The sequence below is a fragment of the Mirounga leonina genome, unplaced genomic scaffold (assembly GCF_011800145.1).
Source record: "Mirounga leonina isolate KUSES-001 unplaced genomic scaffold, KU_Mleo_1.0 Mir_125, whole genome shotgun sequence".
Classification (NCBI taxonomy): Eukaryota; Metazoa; Chordata; class Mammalia; order Carnivora; family Phocidae; genus Mirounga; species Mirounga leonina.
The window spans coordinates 46574041-46596280 of NW_023270305.1; the positions used below are offsets into that span (position 1 = coordinate 46574041).

Here is a 22240-nt window from a genome sequence, read left to right on the forward strand (position 1 = left end):
AAATTTTCTCAGAGCCTTGCATGATCCACACAACCCCTTGCCTCCTGACCACATCTCCACCATCCTCTCCCTCCTTCATCTTGACCTCCTTGCTGTTGAATAAGTCAAGAGTGCCACTTTCCCAGGGTTTTTGCACTAGCTCTTCCCTCTACCTTTCCATGGATACCCACTTTGCTCACTTCCTCAGCCCCTTCAGCTTTTTGCTCAAATGCTTCAAGTATGGCCTTTCCTATCTAGCCCTTCAGTTCTCCTGTCTACCCTCTTATAGTTACCACCATTTCACATGCTATATATTTTACATAGTTGTTTATTCTGTCTTCCCCAACCAGAACCTAAACTGCAAGAAGGCAGGGATTTTTGTCTGCTTGATTCACTGCTGTATCCCCTTGAACGTAGAACCCTGCCTGACACATAATACATGATCAGTGTAAATTTAATGACTGAAGAGGAAAACATGGTGCTTGGAGGGAATTAAAAAAATCAAAACAAAACAAAAACCGTTTGAATGCAGCACATAATGGATGAGAGACCAGCCTGGAAAGGTACACTGGAACCAAATTAAGATGCATATTTTTGCCATATTAGCACGGATTAAGAATTATATAAGCTAAGCTTTGTGACAGCTGGTTCCTGAGAACATGGGGTCCTGCCGAGTGAAGATTTAAATTCCAAGGTTATGGCAAAACATCTGAAGTTCATTGCCAGGGCTGTGATGGTACAAGAAGGGAATATGGAAGGTGCATACAGGACCCTAAACAGCATCCACACCATGGATGGGCTCACTGAGGACTTTGAGCAACCATGGTACTCTAAAAAGCCTTGTCACAGACGACAAAAGGAAAGCCGTGAAACCTGCCGGCAGATCTACGACACGGAAATGGCTCACAAGTTCAACTTCTTGATGTGTAAGAATCAGGCGGATCCATGGCAGGGCTGCTGAGGCCTGTGGATAGTAGGCCCATTATGAAAATCCCTATCCAGCTGTCTCCTTTCTTCCTCCAATGCCATTTTCTCTTACCTTTATTATAAAAATGACCTGACTCTCCTACCCCCCCAGAAAAAGAATTATATAAGCTATATTACTTACTCAATTTAACAAATGTCATGCTCCTGATAAAGAAAACACAACTCTGTCTACATCCACAGGGGACATTGGCTGTCATGCCTAACCATTTTAAGTCTGAATTTTCAAGATGTTCTGGTGTGTGCTAATGTTTGAAGTACTATCATGGATCCACACACACACAAGTAGATACCATATATACACACATATACACATACACACATACATACACACAAGTATATTTACATAGACATACATATATACGTGAGTTTTTGAAGTAAGCAAGAAGAGACAGAAGCAATGTAATCAACATGAAGAACGCTCTTATGAAAGTAGAAAGGTGTACAAATGGATTTTTTGTGATCTATTGAACTCAGAAACAAACGAATTTATGAACAGCTTTCCTGAATTAACCTATATGTAAGTAGAAGATATCGACTGCACAGATTTTTATTTAGTTGTAGTCCATAATCTGACTATGGAAAATAATATCTTCTAAACTAAGCCTCAGCAGGAGGCTGTGAGGCGTTTATCCTGAACTGATTGGCTCTTCTATCACACACAGCCAGGTTTACTGGCCATTCTAAGCAACAGGACCATTTAGAAAGCTCACTGTGATAATCCTTTTACAATACTCTGATGGACCATTTGTAAAGGGATAAATTTTGCTAGAACTAATGTGTCCGAAACCACAATGGCCTCTGCCCAATAAGATCACATATGTGGGCTGCTTGGTAATTTCAGATTTATTTTTATCACCTTGAACTGTTATGTATGGTTAATAATGTAACAACTAATTTATCCAATGTTAGAAGATCTGTTTGACTGTCATAATGTTTTCAGAAAAAAAAAAAAATCCCCTGTCCAATGAAAAGGCCCTATATGCTTTCACTATAGTCCTTCAGGTCTTTCAGAACTGAGGCTCTGTAGAAAACACAAGACTTGTACGCATATGCAAGCTGGCATGCTAGCTCCAGATGTAATTGAAGACACATTTCTCCATGGATTGAAGTGTTTTGTTTAGAAATACATTTCCCATTATACTCTTTTGCACATTTAAGTTTTTTTTTTTTTTAAGAAACGGTTTCTTTCATGGTTTCCTTTTTTAAAAAAAATATTTAATAGTGTGAGAAGAGGTCTGTTGTGGTTTGGGTGTGGCTAAACTAGTTGTGGCCCTTTGAATATTTATGTATTGGAATAATCACACCCTCTTTTACTGGAAGCCATTCTGTTTTTCTCACAAAAATTCGCGAGACCTGCTTCTTCCATCTCCCCTAAATCTGGGTTGATCAGGAATATGAATTTCAGTCAGATTCTTGGTTTATACAACCCTGGAAGCAAAGTGGCCACGTATTTTTTAAGAGCCTCTTCCATGAGTCTGGCAATTTTGTGATAGAGTGTTACCATCTCTTCTCATCTAGGACAGCCACTCCCGTGTTGGAGAATGGCAAGATCTGAACGTCTCCTTGAGAAAAGAAGCAATCAGCAAGTGGACGTCTAGTTCATTGTTCAGTCCTTCTCTGGTGAACAGTGCTTTTGCGTTGCTGGTGGAAATTCAAGCGTGAAGCCAATTTTTATGCTCTAGATGGCAAAAAAATGCAGCTAATTCCAAAGGGTTTCTCCTTCTTCCCCTGGCAGCTGGTATGTTTATATAGTGGGGATGAAAGGCTTGACATCTGTGTTTACATTTCTATGTAGCAGGGTCCCCCAAACCCACAGTTAGGAATCATTTATATCCAAGCACCTCTGCCCCAGAATTACAACAGCAAAGTCTTTCAACTTCTTCTCGGCAAGGGCCTTTGATCTCCCTGTGCAGAATGCTCTCTGATGAGTTGTGATTGGAAGAGGAGGGCTGGGAAGGTTTTATACTTTGACAGCTTCCTCCTCTCTCTCCATCCCCAACCATATAGGAACATGACCCGGACCTTTAAGTACCCAAACCTCCTTCTATAAATTCCATTGAATCATCAGAATAAAATTAAAATAGGCTAGTGCAACCAAAGCAGTGGGTCTCAAAGAATTTGCATTTTTAATAAGTACTCCAGTTGATTCTGATTTTTGATTCCAGGTAGATTAGAATCACCTGGGCTGCTTTTCAGACATGGAAATTTTAGAACCCTATGCAACTCTACTCAATGTTAATATCTAGGTGCGGTTCCAGGAATCTGTATTTTTCACATCTTGAGATGAATCTTATGTATATCATTGCTTAGGAACCCTTAGACTAGTTGGCCATGGGGACAGAACTTTTAATTTGAGGGCTAGGGTATACTTGTTTTTGTTGCAAGATAACATTTCAACCTCTGACCCTTTCAGTGAAACGACAATGGTCTTCTCAGGTCAGAATCAGTGTAAGTTGAGAAAATCATCTTCTTTGAATGTTTGAATGTCTTTTTTTAAAAAAAGATTTTATTTATTTATTTCACAGAGAGAGGGAGAGGGAGAAGCAGGCTCCCCGCCAAGCAAGGAGCCCAATGCAGGGCTTGATCCCAGGACTCTGGGATCATGACCTGAGCCGAAGTCAGACGCTTAACCATCTGAGCCACACAGGTGCCCTGAAGGTTTGAATGTCTTAATTTTTTCCTGATCACATTATACTCCGTTCTATTCATATATTTTTGACATGTAAATTGAGGCAAAGTAGCTTAGCAAGTTAAGAAATATTTGTGGAACCAAGACTCCTGAAATTTGATCTTGGATTATGTACCAAGCAATGAACCCCATCATCTGTACCACATTGTCTGAAACGATATCCTACCTTTTTTAAATAAAAAAAATTTCTATTGAGGTCATTGTAGATTCACATGCATCTGTAAGAAACAATACAGAGAGATCCTTTGTACCCTTTATCTTGTTTCTCCCAATAGTAACATTTTGTAAAACTGTAGTACAGTATCACAAGCAGGATACTGACATTGATAAAATCCACAGATCTTATTCAGATTTCCCCAGTTTTATTTGTACTCATTTGTGTGCATGTGTGTGTTTAGTTCTCAATAATTTTATCTCTTCTGTAGGTTTGCGTATCTCCCACCATAGTCAAGATACTGAACTGTTCCATTATCACAAGGATTCTTGAGTTTCCCTTTTATAACCATACCCATCTCTCTCTTCCCCACTCTCTGAGCCCTTGATAACTACTAATATGTTCTCAACTTCTAAGTTTTGGCCATTTGAAAAGTGTTACGTAAATGGAATAATATAGTATATAATCTTCTGAGATTGGCTTCTTTTTATTCAGTATGATTCCCTGGAGATTCATCCAGGTTGTCACATGTATCAATAGTTCTTTCACTTCTATTGCTGGCTAGTATTCCATGGTATGAATGTACACAGTTTATTTAACCATTCACTCATTGAAGGACATCTGGGCTGTTTCCAACTTTTGGCTATTATGAAAAAAGCTTCTTTGAACATTCATGTACAGGTTTCTGTATGAATATACCTATGCTGGTATTTTATCAGCCTCTTTAACTTTTATACTTTTTTAGGCTAATCACAAACTCTATCATATCCATAAAATCTTCCCATTTAATTTCAGTTAACCTTCTATTATCCCCTTCCTGGATGTCAAAGCAACACCTGCCTGTACCAAGCATTTTAGCATTTGCCTATAGTCATATTATTTCATGTTATGTTTATTGATTTCTCAATGAGATTGGGAGCTCTTTGAGGGCAGGAACCACACCATATCCCACTTTTGTATATCCTGTAATACCTACTACAGCCTTAGACATACCAGCAAATGAACCAACTAGGCAGATAATATATTATTTTTTTCATTTAATCTGAACTTCCTGTTGTGCCTCTGTGACCAACAGAGTATATCATGATAAATACTGTGTGGATATAAGAATGCATATTTAGAACATGGAATTTCCCCTTGGTGGATTTATAATTTAGCCAGAAAACTAAAACCAACACTAATGCATGTGAGGTTATAGAACAATGAGCTGCTGTGATTTTGATGCCAAATACATGTACAGAGAAGAGAGGGATGAGTGTGAGCAGGACAAATTAAGAATGTTTCATGGAGAAAGTGGATTTTAAATCAGTGCTTAAAAAAAAGAGAGGAATGATATAAGAATTGGTGGAGAATGAAAAGATTCTAAGTAGAAAGAATATCCCAGTGTTATAGGGATGCTGTGTGGTGAGTTGCTCAAGAAAAGACTTGATCAGAATAGGTAAGTGAGGTGAGACCTCACTATAAAACAGTGATGCAGGTCTTGGAATGCAGGTCATGTTTGTATGACATGTTTGTGCTGGTTCCATCTTCTGGAATATACAACTGGTAACAGAAACCCACAGGAACTAAACATGTTGAGGTAGGTCCAGGCTATTAGGCTGAACTCTAACTCTGTCATATTTAAGACCTACTGTCCTCTAGATGTTCTGGGAATTTCTTAACTTTCAAGACATATTATGAAGCAATGAGATTTATGTCCTGGTATACCCTTGACTAGCATGTGGTACCTGTTACAAGATTTTTTAAAATTATGTTATGTTATGTTAGAAGATATTTGAATTGGGTCCACAGCCTTGTCCAATGTTCTAATAGTTGCCGAAGGAAGTCTACTTAGGAGATAAAACAGTGATGCACTCCCTCCACCAGAGGAAGCATCAGGTGCTTCAAGGGCCAGGTGATGAACATAAACTGAGCTGAAGAGAGAGCATGGGTCCTAGGTATGGAGTGAAGCTGTACTTCATCAGCTCCTGTCCCTCCCTCTTCCCTTTTCCCCTCCTCATAACATCTGGACAGTTCTGCTATGAGAAAGTCCAAGGAAAAAGCTGATCAGAAGCAGCTAAAGGAACTTTCCTGTCAGGTACAGTGGATGAAGCTGTCTAGAGGTCAGAAGTTCAAGGGAGGATCACTGGCTTTATGGATAATGGTCCTAGGCCCATCAGTGGTCCACAGAACCAAAGATCACAAGAGCAGTGGGCATCAAAACAAAGCTGTGATCATCACCATTATACCACCACCAGGACTCCTAGAAAAAATCACTTGGAAGGGAGATTCTGCATAGGGCTCAGAGGCTCAAGATATGTGTTATTGTAGTACTCGTTGGATGGTGCAGCCTGAGAAGGGATGGGTCACGCAGCTTCTGATATCTGGTGAAAACTGAGTAGTGAATGTTAATGTCAATCACACCTTAGATACTGGTTATGCTAATTTGTGGCCAGCTGCAGAAGACATTGCATGTACTAACAGCAAAAAGAAGTTAATACACATAGGTTGTTGTTGATGGTTCCATCCCTTGCACTTCTGTGTTTATATCATTTCCATTTTCAATTGTGGAGGCAAGTCATTTATTAACAAATGCCTAAAGAGCTCTGTTTGTAGCTTTAGAGGTCTGCAATAGGAAAATGTTCATAGCTTAAGGGTCTCACAGTAAAAAGCAAAATATGTGTAATTCCTAAATACTTATGGAATTTCAAGCACAAATTCATTTAGAGTATTAATGACTTTAGTGAAGACAGACATCTAACTTAAAATCAACAAATCATTAGACTTGCAGTAAAAGTGTAAGCAGTACCTAATTAATATACTTGTTGATTATTTTCCTTGACAAAGACATTAGTTGTTAAGTCTAATGATGCCTCAAAGATCAACCGAATAGTGAGAAAGGCAACCAGCCAATGACTTTATGTCATTTAACAAAAAGAGTATATTCTTCTTAATCTCCTCCATCAGAATAATGTCCAGTTATTATTATCATTATTTTTGTATTATTATCATTTGATATAGTTTTGTTTATCTGAATAAATAAAAACATTCTGGGATATAGACATAGTCTCTAAATATGGTATAAAATAAAGTGAAAGGCAATGTCATATTAGAAATGTAATTTGTTTTCATTTGTTCTTGAAAAAACCTCTTTGGGTTCAAGTTGTACTCTCAAAGGGGCCTTCTTTTCATATTAGCTCTGGCCCACAGAGAAACAGGTGACTGCCTTACCATCGTTTTGGGGAAATTTGGCCCCGTTAGCTCTGCTTTACACATGAGGAGTTTATATAAATTATCCATAGCTAACAAATTGTAGAATTGAAGTCAGAAGCTAGGTCTGTGTGACTCCAAAAACTCCCATTATTTTTCCTGTGCCATGCTGAAGAAAGATAATCAGGATATATGAGTCACTAGCCTTAGCCCTCTCCACCAAGCATTTTCCATATTATTAGAGTAATTCCCTCCCTTGAGAAATAAGGAATAAGTACGCAAGCAAATTCCTTGAGGAACACAAAATATTTAATTGCTATTCGTCATTTATCTTACTCAGGACAAGATTAATTAACTCTGATCTTTTCATTTGCATGGGTCTAATGTGGATGGCTTAATAATTGCTTCTTTAAAAAGAGACTCTTCTGAGAAAATATCATGTGAATAAATCTGAACATTTTTCACTCCTTCCTACTGCCTGAACTTGTTTTAGACAAAAGAAGTCTGTGATTTAAAAAAAAAAAAGCCAAACATTTCAAATCTGGTGGTGAAAACCCTTTTCACCATGCTTACTGATACCATCAAAGTCCAAGAAATACTGCAGTGTATTAAGATGTACATTTTTGAGCTTGATGTAAATGACAGGATCTCAAGCTGCAGTGTGACTTCAGGCCAAAACTAAAGACAGTTCCCAAATTCCTTAAAGTTACACCCTGGAAGAGGCATTGCACATAGGCTGTTGATTTGTCAAAAATTCAATCTTCCATGACAACCTCCATTGAAGACTGAGGAAACTCAATAGCCTGGAGTTCACATCACCTTGGACAGCAGCTAGAAGATGGTACAATAAAAAAAGGAGACCATAAACTCTGATAATCAGTGATTTACCAATTAGATGTGAGAAAAATAAAGAATCATTAAAATGACAAAATACCATGAGTCATTAAGGGTTAGCCTAATTAAATAATAGCCCAATGTAAACCAGAGATTTATGATCTACCAGCTGCACAACGTGGGTTTATCGAAATAAAGTCGACATACACTATATACACAGCCTATCTTTAGCTGCCTTTTTCAACATTTATCTCGAGGTCACCTAAGGAAATATGTCTCCAACCTTAACTAGTTACTATATTCTTCCTGTTGTAACCCAGTCCTCAGTAGAGCATTTATTGCCTCGTCCTGCCTGATGGACAGAATGGTGATTTTTCTAGTCTAATCTTATGGCTTTCCTCTACTTCAGGCTGCCTTTGTGTGTTTGGCTTTGCTCATTCATGTTCCCCAACAGTGTTAACATCTGAATGCTTCTTTTGGCAGAATATCTAGGGCAGCAAGTCTCCAAGTGTTGCCCTTTAGGGACCTGTGGGAGAGTGTGGATTGGGTGGGATCCCTGCACATAACTGGTGCTACACACTCTTGGCACATTACATCTGCCAGATGGACTTGTAGACACATGATCATTACCGTGTCAGTTTGTGACTTGAGTGAGAGAATAGCAGCTTCAACATGTATTATGTCTTCTTCCAAAAACAGCCTCTGTGCACCTCTTCTTCTGTCCTCCTAGACTTCTGATTTCCCAAGGCCTAAGGGCACATGGGCTTGCATGCAATATGACCACTATCAGTACAGCCTGAATGTCCACCATTTGAGGTCGAGTTCTGTTTATTTATTTTCAACTTACATGGTTTAAACTCTATTTCCATATCAGCTTCACCCTTAGCCCTTGTGCAAGCCCAGGCACCAGTGACTTCAGGTCTTTTTGGGAGTATTGGCTCTTGTTCCATACTTTCACCCCATCCAACTGCCTGGTAAGCAAATTATGTCCTCCTCAATATCACAGATGTGTAGCTATGGTCCCTTCCAGAGTATTTAAATCACTCCAGGTAGTGGCAACACTTTTGAGAAGACTGCTGCCTCCAGTCATTCTGATCAATTTCTGAAATAGCAATGTGGTAACGAGTGCCAAGCCCCTGTCTGACAAAACTCATCCTACCCTAGAATCTAGTACAAGTCATACCCATCCCTTGGCCGTCTCTTTGGGACTTGCATGAGGGTGAAGGACAAGACACTATCACTTGACTGGTGTGTTCTATTTCAAGTGCTACAGAATTTGGTAGCCAGAAGTGTAAGCTTCCCAGTAATACCACCCATGTGCATTAAGTGGTTAGACTGTTCTGATCAGTCATTAAAAACTAGGTAGCAAACTCTTAAGGCAAATTTGACCAATTGGTTCCTACCTAGACACAGCCTTAATAACTCTGCTTTCCAAAAACTTTGTAAATGTTATCTTGTTCATCCAAGTTGTTGGATTGAGCTTCTTCTTTTCTTCTCTAACTCCATTTTTGATCCTGAACTTTTCAAGGTTTTTGTTGATTCCTCTGTGATGAAAAAAAACCTGGTTAAATTTTAGTAAAAAAAGCAACCTAATAGTAGGATAATCTAACATGTCTATTACTATGACGGGCATTGTGATAGACTCTTGTTATACTCTGGTGAATAAGACATAGTCCCTTCCCTCTTGGAGCTGATAGTCTACTGGGTAAGATAGACAATGAATAGATAAGCAAAAGAATACATAGTTAAAATTGTTAAAAGTATATAGGTAAAACACATAAAATAGTGCCTGGAACATAGTTAATGTTTAATAAGTGAAAATTATTATTTCTGTTGATAATAATTATGATATAATAACAATTATATAATTATCATTATACATAAATAATATTATAATATGTTATTGTTATACAATATAGTGGATATTCTGGTTATCTATTACTGAATAACCAATCACTGTAAAATTAAGTGGCTTAAAACAAAAACTACCACCATTTATTTCACTTATGAGTTTGCAATTTGAGCAGAGCTCAGTGGCATCAGTTGGGGCATCTCAATTAGAAACTGGAGGATTCTCTTCTAGATGGCTGTCACATGGCTATCAGGCTGTGTTAGCATTAGCTAGCTAGGAGCTCAACCAAGGCTGCTGCTGGCTGGAGGTCACATTTCTCTCCAGACAGGTCTTATTATGGGGCTGCTTGAGTTCCCTCACTGTATAGAGGCTGGGTTCTAAGAGTATTTCGAGTGACAGAAGGTGGAATCTGTCCTTAACATCTTGAACCTGGAAACTAGTGGCATTACTTCCACCATATTCTATTGGTCAAGCAGTCACAGAGCCTGTCCAGTTTCAAGAGGAAAGACTATAGACCCTTCTTCTCAATCAGAGGAAGGTCAAAGAACTTGCAGCATGTTTAATCTAGCACAGTGGGTTAAAAATGCAAGCGCTAATGTGTGTCCATTCCTTTTTACAGAATACCAGCTTATTTGACTATAGCATATTTACATTTAAAAGCAATTTCTTTTTTCATTTTGGATCCTTGTATGAGATACTTAGAATAGATGGTGTTGCCATCACTCCACAGGGAATTGAGACAGAGGGATTTTGACTTGCTTAACATAATAGCCATAATGTAGAAAACCTAGGGAACTTTGCTTCCTTGAGGGCCCCAGATGTTTCCCACAGTTTTGTCCAGCATGTGATTGGGCTTTGACTGGTCATACACACTGGCTTGTGGCTTTAAAAGAATATAGTTTTAGTGGTCATAGCAGTGCACCACTGGTACCCAAGTTTTATGATATCCAGCTGCAGAATGCATCATCATGTCTCTGAGGCCTCACTTATTGAGATCATTGTTCAGTTCTGGTGTACCATCTGTTGTCCGGGTCTTTCTAAGTGATTTTCTGGGCTGTCTTCCCTTTTCACTGGGAATGGAAGGAGTTGTCAAAATCCCAATACATTCTTTACTGCATTGTAAAGCCATCAGGACTTAATTAGGGAAAAATTCTTCAGCAACAATTGATTTGTTCAACTATCATTCAATTTCAAGTACTTTCTTTTTATTAAAAATGCTTGACTGTTAATGGATGCCCAGCTTTGGATTTTTTTGAGTATGTCTCCATCTTTTTTACATCTTGTCCTTAGTAAGTTTTCAATAATTAGACTGCAGTTTGAAAACTGCTTCTGGTTAGAATTTGTTTGAGACTTTCATTTGACACCGATTCTTCTTAGATATCTGTAGATTCTGATAGCTAAGCTAAAAAAGAGTTGATAAAACCTGGTAGCTTAAGAGTTTTCAGAAAGTGTTCTAAACCATTGCCTGGCATCTAGGCCTTTGGAAAATCAACTTCATGTTTGTCTCTAGCTCCTTTCCCCTGAGTCTTTAGTCTCTTTTGTATGTAGAGAAAAGTTGCAACCATATGTTTCTGATTCATTTATAGCTAACATTTAGAGTTAGCTCATGAAGCTATTGTTTTGTAAGAACTTGTACTTTATAAAGTTGTTTGTAATCCATTTTAAGTCCTTTCTCTTCTTTAAACAAGGAAACAATTCTTTGCCAGACTTTACCTCAAAATCAAAAATTGGTTTGTTTCAAGATGCTGGAGCTTTTGGAGTTGAGGCAAACACAGGATGTTGCCTCAAACTCTGTGTTTGCCTCAGAATCAGTTCACATAGGGGCACCTGGGTGGCTCAGTTGGTTGAGCATCAAGTTCTTGATTTTGGCTCAGGTCATGATCTCAGGATCATGAGATTGAGCCCCGTGTTGGGCTCCACACTCAGCAGGGAGTCTGCTTGAGGATTCTCTCTCCCTCTCCCTCTGTTCTCTCTCTCAAATAAATAAATAAATCTTAAAAAGAAATTAGTTCAGATAAAGATCTGTGAGCCTGTCATTGGGTCATTGGGCAGTGCTCGACCAGTTTGCAGTTGAGGTTTCCCCAGGAACTAAAGAACATCAGTTTACCTGGCTCTACACCTATCTGGTTATTGCAAAATTTCAGAAGCTAGAAGAGTAATAGTTGCACATGGAAAGATGAACACCTTTGTAAGGCCAGGAAAGAAATAGTCTATGGATCAAATGCACATCACAATATGAAAGAAAGAAGAAAATGGAAACTTTGAGAAACTAAATTACTTTAAGAGAGCCAGCAGAGAAATGGTGAGAGTGGGGTGAAGAATGGGTATTAGAATAGTGGTTCTAGGGGCGCCTGGGTGGCTCAGTTGGTTAAGCGACTGCCTTTGGCTCAGGTCATGATCCTGGAGTCCTGGGATCGAGTCCCGCATCGGGCTCCCTGCTCAGCGGGGAGTCTACTTCTCCCTCTGACCCTCCCCCCTCTCATGCTCGGTCTATCTGATTCTCTCTCTCAAATAAATAAATAAAATCTTAAAAAAAAAAAAAGAATAGTGGTTCTAAACCAGAACTAATAATCAGAGTCACTTGGATAAACACCTGTTTTACAAGTACAGATTCCCGGGCCTCAGGGTGGGTAAGTTAGGGCATCTGTATTTTTAAAAGCTCCTCAAGTGATTCTGATAATCAGCCTAGTTATTGGATATAATTTGTGAACTCTTCACACACACACACACACACACACACACATGAATGCATGATTATCAAAAGGAAATTAAAGTCCTATCTGGGCCACAACACTCTATTTTCATCCCCTGAAATCTGACTCTGCTCTACTTCAGACTGTAGGAATAGATATTAGGTAAATCAGAAGCTTTACTTCTGCATTCTTTTATACAATACAGGGCATTTCTTCCACCAGGTCTCAAACCAGGGCCTAGGTGGGAGAACAAAACAACATAGATGGCTATAAGATCTGTAATTATGGAGAAGTGTTTACCTGGCATTCATTTAATCTTTTATTGCCAGTTCACAACTTTACCAAATACTTAATGATGAAAGTCCAGTGTCCCCTCTGGGGCTTTGACAGATGCTTAAATCCTTTAAATTAGGATTATATGATGTACATTGTATTGCCTTTTGGAATTTTGTCAATGCCCTCAATGGAATTTATCCATTGCCCAAATGGAGTTGAATAAACAGGTTGATGATTTCTCCAGGTCCGGGGAGTGAAGCAGAGCCCTGAGATGGTAACTTTGTAATACCAAATTGTGTCTAGTCAGGGCAGTGCCTTCCCAACATCTGCCCTGAGAAATACCCAGCACCAGGATTGATTGTTTGTCTCAGATAATGTTTGGGAACGGGTCCAATTTGGTTTCAGCAATTAAATTCCCCAGGTAAAATCTCTTCTCATGATTTTACTAGACTAGCATTTTCAACAGCCATTAATGAGCCAAGTACTATGCAATTTTACAAATAAAGGGATTCAGGCCATCATTATGTATAAACCCTCCCCAAATTACCCACTCTAGTCAGAAGCACAATCTGAAAAAAGAAACGATAATGTTTTGGAAAATGATGACATTCTGTAAATAAAATCTGGCAGCAGAATTTCTTGGAAAAACTAATGCTTGAGCCAACATGCCTCAATTTATTGCTACATGAATCAGAAATTAATTTTTCCACAATCATTCTTATACTTCTGAACTGTGACATTGTTAACAGAGTCTGAACACTCAAAGGTACCTACTCTTAATACAATAAGTCAAAATGAATATAAATGGTTGAAGAGGGTAGTAAACTAGTTTTCTTGAAATTTTCTGGAAAATTGAGTTTACAGTGACTACAATGTATGAGGCTGCCAAAGGGTATGGAGGTTTGGGGGTGGGGGAGGTGGAATTTTTATGACTTTCATGTCCATAGGGGCTTTTGTGTTCCCTGGGTAATAACAAACACTAAACACTGAAAGTACATATTGGCAAGGAAACATTATTGCTGAAACTGTTTTGCATATAGCTTCTTTCATTACCTTTTCCATCTCGAAGGGGTGGTACATGCTCTGAATTGGCTCCTGAAGTCCTTTCCAGCCCATCTCTCCCTTTGTTTACTACCTTTCCAACTAAGTATCAGAGAGGTGTAAAAACATCCAAGTGTCCTGCTTAGGAAAATATAGTTTCTATTGATGTTGTTTGACAAAACACCTTAATAGGGGTATTTTGGCTATGAAAAGTTAAGCCCCAAATCAGGATCTAGAGGGAGGATGCAAAATAAAGGGGATGCTGAACTGCTATTATGTAAAAAGGTATGGAAAATTTAGTGTGAGCAGCCTGAAAGAGGAAATGAGGGACACAAAATTTGGAAGCATTGAGCTACAAGGAGATCAAGGGAGAGAGAGGGGCATAGCAACATATTGGATATTGGGGCTGGTAGGGGTTAATGGGTAGGGCTTTTCATAACAGCAATTTAATATTACATTTTAAATTTTGCTGCACTGTCCAGTGCTGGAACATAAGCCCCATGAAGTACTACTGGACTTAGAGTCAGCTACACATAGCTCCTTATGTTGGTGATCACTTGGTAAAAGAATTAAAAGGATATGGACCTGCATTCCACATCAGGGTCAACCTAGGGTGGTGAGAAGATTGTCACAGGAGATGGACACTGGGTAGAGAGTCAGTATTCAGATGAAGCAGAATCTTAGAGTTGGAGGAAATTAAGAGACAACTAAGCCCCCAAAACTTCTCTACTCTTGTCTGAACTGCCATGTATCTCATAGGGCCCACTAGAATAATCTCCCAACTGGTCTTACTGTTCCCCCTCTTGCCCTGTTATAGTCTATTTTCTATAATAGCAATTGAGGGAACTTTTAAAAATGTTAATTAGCAGATGGTGAAATAGGAGTTTTCTAGAACATTGATTTTGACAACCACCTACAGATGAGAGTACTTTTGTGCGAGTCCAGTAGTCTAGGGGAAGAACTAGAGCAAACCTCCCCCCAAATCCAAGAATAGATGCATTAAGGATGGTAAGAAGAAAAGATAATGGAAAAGATAAAGTTTCACTTTATCCATGCTACCCCTTCCCCAAAGCAGCGCAGTTTAGTGCCAAGAGAAATTCCTTCAGCCTCTGATTTCTCCCACAGGGGAAAGTCAGAGCACAATGAATGAATGCCCAGCTTCCCCAGCCACACAGGATGCTGCCCAAGAGACCCACTTTTTTCTTGCCCCACTCAGAATACTTAGGAGATGGGCACAGCTAAAGGTTGGGAGAAGCTGGGAACATAGCATCCAGGACTCAGAACTCATCAAAGGGCCACAGATATTACTAACCTGCTTTGTGGATGCCATCAAGAAGCTGCCCGCAACTGCTTGGGACTCAGTACCTTGTGGACCTCTCCCAACTGGCTCACAGTCACCATTAATTCTCTGTGTGCTTCACCCACCTCCCAAGGTTGGTTCCTCAAATGCAACACTACAGACAGTGAGTGCAAGCCTTTATAGATGGCTCATGAGCACATACAGAAAGCTGGACCAACTCTGTAGGATTGGGAGAAGACACATAAATTTGAACAATTCAGGAAACTTCCCTTGGGAGGCTCTTAGCACAAGTATGGTTTGCAGGATTGAAAGAAGGCATACAGTCTTAAGAATTTCCCCTCAAAGATGGAACAAAAGGTGTGGACACTATAAAAACAAAGAAACAAACGAACTATAGGCCAACGTCACTGATGAATATAGATACAAAAGTCCTCAACAAATTGCATTCAGCAGCACATTAAATGGATCATACACCATGATCAAGTGGGAATTATCCTTGGGATATAAAGATGGTTCAACATATGCAAATTGATAAATGTAGTACACCATATTAACAGAATGAAGAATAAAAATCATACGGTTATCCTAATAGGTACAAAAAAAGCATTTGGCACAATGCAGTATTCTTTCATGATAAATACCCTCAATGATTTAAATATAAAAGCAATGTCCTCAACATAATAAAGAAAATATATGACAAGCCCACTCTTAGCATCATAGTCAATGGTGAAAAGCTGAAGGCTTTACCTCTAAGATTAAGAACAAGATAACACTCAACTCAGGAGAGTGGCCCACTCTTACACTTCTACTCCACATGCTACTGGAAGACTAACCAGAGCAATTAGTTAAGGGAAAAAAAATAAAAGACATCCAAATTGAAAATGAAGTAAAATTGTCCCTTTGCAGAAAACCCTAAGGACTTTACCAAAAAAAAAAAAAAATTGTTAGAACTAATAAATGAATTCAGAAAAGTTGCAGGATACCAAAACAACATACAAAAGTCAGTGGCAGGGCGCCTGGGTGGCTCAGTTGGTTAGGCGACTGCCTTCGGCTCAGGTCATAATCCTGGAGTCCCGGGATCGAGTCCCACATCGGGCTCCCTGCTCAGCAGGGAGTCTGCTTCTCCCTCTGACCCTCCTCCCTCTCATGCTCTCTGTCTCTCATTCTCTCTCTTGCAAATAAATAAAATCTTTAAAAAAAAAAAAAAGTCAGTGGCATTTCTGTACACTAACCACAGACTATCTAAAAAAGAATTAAAAAAACAATTCCTTTTACAATAGCATCAAAAAGAATAAAATACTTAGGAATAATCAAAGAAGTGAAAGATCTGTACACTGAAAACTATAAAATATTGATGAAAGAAACAGAAAAAAAGCCCACAAATAAATGGAAAGATATCTAGTGTTCATGGATCAGATGAGTTAATATTGTTAAGATGTCCATCTATCCAAAGCAATCTCTATCAAAATTCCAGTGACATTTTCTCTGAAATAGAAAAAAAAAATCCTGAAATTCATGGGAAACTGCAGAAGATCCTAAATAGCTAAAGCAATCTTGAGCAAGAACAGAGCTGGAGGCGTCACATTTTTTATTTCAAATTATATTACAAAGCTACAATAATCAAAACAGTATGGTACTGGCATATAAATAAAGACACATGGACCAATGGAATATAAGAGAGCAACCAGAAATAAACCCATGCATATATGGTCAACTAATCTTCAACAAAGGCACTAAGAATATACAATGGGCAAAGGATAGTCTCTAATAAATGGTGTCAGGAAACTGGGTATCCACATGCAAAAGAATGAAATTGGACCCTTATCTTACACCACCATAAAAATCAACTCAAAATGGATTAAAGAATTAAATGTAAGACCTGAAACTATAAAACTCCTAGAAGAAAACATAGGGAAAAGCTCCTTACTAATGCTTGACAACAAGCATCATCTTGCAGTGATTTTTTTTTTTTTGCATTTGACGCTGAAAGCACAGGAAATGAAAAATAAAGAAATAGGACTATATCAAACTAAAAAGTTTCTGCACAGCAAATGAAGCCATCAACAAAATGAAAAAAATCCTTCAGAATGGGAGAAAATATTTGTATACCGTGTATTTGATAAGGGTTTAATACCCCAAATACAATGCAATACAAAACTCAATATAAAACTCATACAACTCCATAGCAAAAACAACAAATAACCTAATTTAAAAAATGGGCAAAAAGCCTGACTAGATATTTTTCCAAAGAAGACATTCAAATGACCAACAGGTGTTTGAAAAGGTGTTCAACATCAAAATCATCAGGGAAATACAAATTAAAACCACAATGAGTTATCACCTCACACTGATTAGGTTGGCTATTATCAAAAAGTCAAAAGATAACAAATGTTAGTAAGGATGCAGAGAAAAGGGAACCTTAATACACTGCTGATGGAAATTTAAACTGATATAGCTATTACAGAAAATACTATGGATGTTCCTTTAAAAAATTAAGAATAGAATTACTGTTGATCCAGCAACCTCACTTCTGGGTATGAATCAAAAAAAAAAAAATGAAATCAGTATCTCTAGGAGATATCTGCACTGTCCTGTTGATTAAAGCATTATTGACAGTAGTCAAGATATGGAAACAGTCTGAATGTTTGTCTAAGGATGAATGGATAAAGAAAATGGGGTATATATTACACGATGGAATACTATTCAGCCTTAAAAAAGAAGGAAATATTGCCATTTGAGATGATCTGTATGGATCTTGAGGGCATTATTCTGAATAAACCAGATACAAAAAGAGAAATACTATATGTTCTCACTTATATGTGAAACCTAAAAATGCTGAACTTATAGTAACAGTGAGTAGAATGATGGTATTGTGGGGCTGGGAGCTGGGGGACATGGGCAGATGCTGATAAAAATATATAAACTTTCCATTATAAGATGAATAAATTCTGGAAACCTAATATACAACATGATAGGTATAGTTACTAATAATGTATTATATACTTGAAATTTGCTAAGAGAGTAGATCTCAAGTGTTCTTAACACACACACACATACACACACAAATGGTAACTGTGTAAGGTGAGGTGATGGATATGTGAGTTAGCCAATTGCAGTAATAATTTCACAATGTATACATACATCAAATCATTATATACACAATTTTCATTTGCCAGTCATACCTCAGTAAAGCTGGTGAAAAACTGTAACTCAGATCATAATGATTTCCCAACCAAGTCTGAATTCTCTGCCTTGGTCAGAAAGATCCTGTGTGCCCTTGCTCATGGCTGCCCCTCTGGCCTTGTCTCTTCCACCCTTCACCTCCCTCCTTCTCATTTGCCCACACTAGCGTCCTTGTCATTTGTCCAACATGTCAAGGCCCTTAACCATCTCAGGGTTATACACGTTATGTCCCCTCTGCCTGGTATGCTCTTTGTCCAGATTCTGGCATAGCTGGTTCCCAAATATCTTTCAAATCTTAGCTTATATGTCACCTTTGTAAAGATACCTTCTTTGACCATCCTGTTTATAATACTTCTCCCTCCACCCCTGACTTTCTGTTCTTTATCCTGCTTTATTTTTATTCATAGCACTTTTCATCACCTTCAGTTTATTTATTTATTTATTTGTTTATTTATTTATTTATTTATTTATTTATTTATTTATTTATTTATTATCTGGCTCTCTGTGCTTGGCAGTCTCTAAAATGGCCCCCAATGATCCCTGTCTTCTGGTTTATGCTCTTGTGCAAATTCCTACCATCTTGAGTATCAGCTGGAGCTGGAGCTAGTAACTCCTTCCTAATGACTATAATTCAGCAAAAGTGATGGGATTAGGTTTCCAAAAGACTGTGACTTCCATTGTACCATCTCTTACCCTTTCTCCCTCACTCTCCGGGAGTCATTGCTCTTAAGGCTGGAAACTGCCATTTTGTGAGCAGCCTATGGAGAGGCCCATGTGGCAAGGAACTGATGCCTCTGCCAACAGCCAGCAAGGACCTGAGACCTATAAACAGCCACATGAATGAGCCTGGAACCAGATCCTCTTCCAATTGGGCCTTGAGATGACTAAGAGCTCCAGTTGACACTTTGTAGCTTTGTGTCCCTGAGTCAGAAGCCCCCAGCAAAACGACACCCTGAGTCAGGCCCCCAGCTAACCCTTAGAAACTATGAACCAATAAAGGAATGTTGTTTGAAGTTACTAGGTTTGGGGGTAATTTCTTACACAGCAATTGATAACTAACAGTTCCACTGGAATGTAAGCTTAATGGGGGAAGGGACTTAATCTGTCTTGTTTGGCATTCTCTCCCAGGACGGTAGAATGCCTGGCACACAGAGACATTCAATAAACTTTGAGCTTAAATGACTAATGAATACTGGGGTGGTGTGGAGGACACTAGTTTTCTCAAAATAAATGGGATGGAAGCCTGAGCCAGTGTTGGTGTTTAAAGCTAAGGCAGTTCATAAGGTCAAAGGTGACTGCAGAAGTCTCAGGAGTACTCAAGTAACAGACATTCTGTTAATACTAAGCTCATAGTAGTAATCTCTTAACAACAAGTATCAATGCTGGTCTGTGTTGCTTAGTAAAACTTCAGAGTGCCTGGACAAGCTCAAACAGAGGGTTGGGGGTGGAGGGGGGTGGGAAACATTACTTGGTCACTGTATGCATTTGGAAGAATGACTCAAGCCTCCCACACTTTCCTCATTTGTAATGACCTCACAGGGCTGTTAGTAATATATAGAATAAAATACATAGTGGGCTATGGTTTATTCTCAATAAATGGTAGTCTCTTTCTCCTCAGGGAGTTTATTATATGAGGAGGTAAGATTCACACATAAGAAAGAAAACTAACATGGGGTGTAATGTTTGTAATGTTATGTTAAGTACCTGGTATTTTTGAGGCAGGAGTTATAATGGAATAATTAATTATTTTCTGTTTCTTCCTTCTGTAGTGTGAGGTCTTAGGTATATTTTTGTTACTTGGGAATACCACCAGAAAATTCAATTTTTCCTCACTAATGCTAGAAAGAAAAAAAAAGCTGCTGAAAATGATAAAGTAATCCCAACTTTGCTGGTGAGGACCTACAAAAATGTAGTAGGGAGAAATGGCAAAAGTGTAACAGATTTACTCCTACTACAGATTACGTAACAGTGATAATTTCATGTGGTTGGAGGAAAATTCGCTGTTCTTAAGTCTAGCATCCATTTCCAGGAAAGACATAGCAGGTCTCAATCCATACCTTCACAGGAAGAATCACATTGAAAATAATGATTTCCTTCTAATGGTTTACTCTAAATTAACTAAGGAAAACTAATAGTAATAACAACAACAATAATAATAAGGATTTTTTCTTTTTGCTATGTACTGACTAATATTCACATTATGAGCAGCTCTTTGGAAGGTGAGGGGAAAGAATAGGTGTGAAATCATTTCAGAGATTTCCAACTTTCCAAAAGAAATTTTATTTTTAAAGGAAAATAACAGCATAATAGGAACCACATTGAAGTCAGCACAACCAATATATGGAGAAAAGGTGACCATGGCTGTCTACACATATAGGCAGGTCATTCAGGGTGGTTCAAAAATTCCATTTTCCGTAGTGGTCTGTGTGTGTCCACATGGTGACAAATGGCCCAAGCAGGGCTTCTGAGGTGTTAGTGCCACCAGTGAGTGCCAGATGGAATGTGGTGAAAGTTCTGATTTGTACACTTCAGACCAGAGGTACTTGCCAAAATGGATGGGTCCTCCTGGCCACATTTTGTAAGTACAGCCACAGGTATTCAGTTGAAACTTGTGGGTGAGAAAGACTTAACAGGTGCTGTAAATTTGTCAGACCAGGAAGCCACAGTCCATTTAGTAAATGGTAAACCCAATGGCCCAAAAGAACAAAGGAGTCTCTTTTCATCAAAATGATCAGGCTCATTCAATAAATATTGAGTACCTACTCTCTGCCAGACATAATAGAGACGGACAAGCTCTCTTATTTAAAGAGTGCCTGAAGTGAGGGAAAAAACCCCAAATCACCTGGGATGGTGTGGACCTAACTGTGCACTGCAACCTGATGGAAAGGAAGAGCCAGGGTCCTGGGGACAGGCCTACAACCTGAACACTGTGGCATCCATTCTTCCCACAGATTCTTGAGGGTACAGCTTTTCAGGGTGAGTTTTCTGCCTCCACTTGCTCAGGCTGAGACCTTTCTTGTTTTAGAGGAAATGCAAATTTTGCTGTGGCATTTCACAAATAAGCCAGTGATCTCAATAGAATCACTTCTAAACTGTAATCTGAATTTCATCTCCTTGAGTTTATATTTTTGGGTATCAACTGTTGAGTCATAAAGCTAAAAGGATGTTGAGAGTTAATTTACTCACCACACTCATAACTTACACTATTCTAAAAAGATGAAAATATCTACTATTACAGCAGACCTTCTTAGAAGGAGAGGCCATTGTGTCTCATAACAACATATTGTCATGTTTTGTTACCTTCACAGTTAACTATTTTTATCATATTTAACCTAAGTCCCTCCAGCAGCATTTTTTTTCTTTTTTTTATTATTATGTTATGTTAATCACCATACATTACATCATTAGTTTCTGATATAGTGTTCCATGATTCATTGTTTGCGTATAACACCCAGTGCTCCATGCAGAACGTACCCTCTTTAATACCCATCACCAGGCTAACCCATCCTCCCACCCCCCTCCCCTATAGAACCCTCAGTTTGTTTTTTAGAGTCCATCGTCTCTCATGGTTCATCTCCCCCTCCGATTTCCCCCCCTTCATTCTTCCCCTCCTGCTATCTTCTTCTTCTTTTTTTAAACATATATTATTTGTTTCAGAGGTACAGATCTGTGATTCAACAGTCTTGCACAATTCACAGCACTCACCATAGCACATACCCTCCCCAATGTCTATCAGCCAGCCTCCCCATTCCTCCCACCCCAACCCCACTCCAGCAACCCTCAGTTTGTTTCCTGAGATTAAGAATTCCTCATATCAGTGAGGTCATATGATACTTGTCTTTCTCTGACTGACTTATGTTGCTCAGCATAACACTCTCCAGTTCTATCCACGTCGTTGCAAATGGCAAGATTTCATTCCTTTTGATGGCTGCATAATATTCCATTGTATACATACACCACATCTTCTTTATCCATTCATCTGCTGATGGACATCTTGGCTCTTTCCACAGTTTGGCTATTGTGGACATTGCTGCTATAAACATTGGGGTGCACATACCCCTTT

General features: G+C 38.7%; 1 protein-coding gene across 1 annotated transcript; it reads left to right on the plus strand.

Moving 5' to 3' along the window:
- The first annotated feature begins 676 nt into the window (after nt 1-676).
- On the plus strand, nt 677-940 carry LOC118007453 (28S ribosomal protein S21, mitochondrial-like). The gene has a single exon (XM_035000494.1). The coding sequence runs from the start codon at nt 677-679 to the stop codon at nt 938-940; it is 264 nt and encodes an 87-aa protein (XP_034856385.1).
- The last annotated feature ends 21300 nt before the right edge of the window (nt 941-22240 follow it).

Excerpts from the sequence above, each read along its gene's own strand:
- LOC118007453 (XM_035000494.1), top strand. The coding sequence starts at position 677 with ATGGCAAAACATCTGAAGTTCATTGCCAGGGCTGTGATGGTACAAGAA.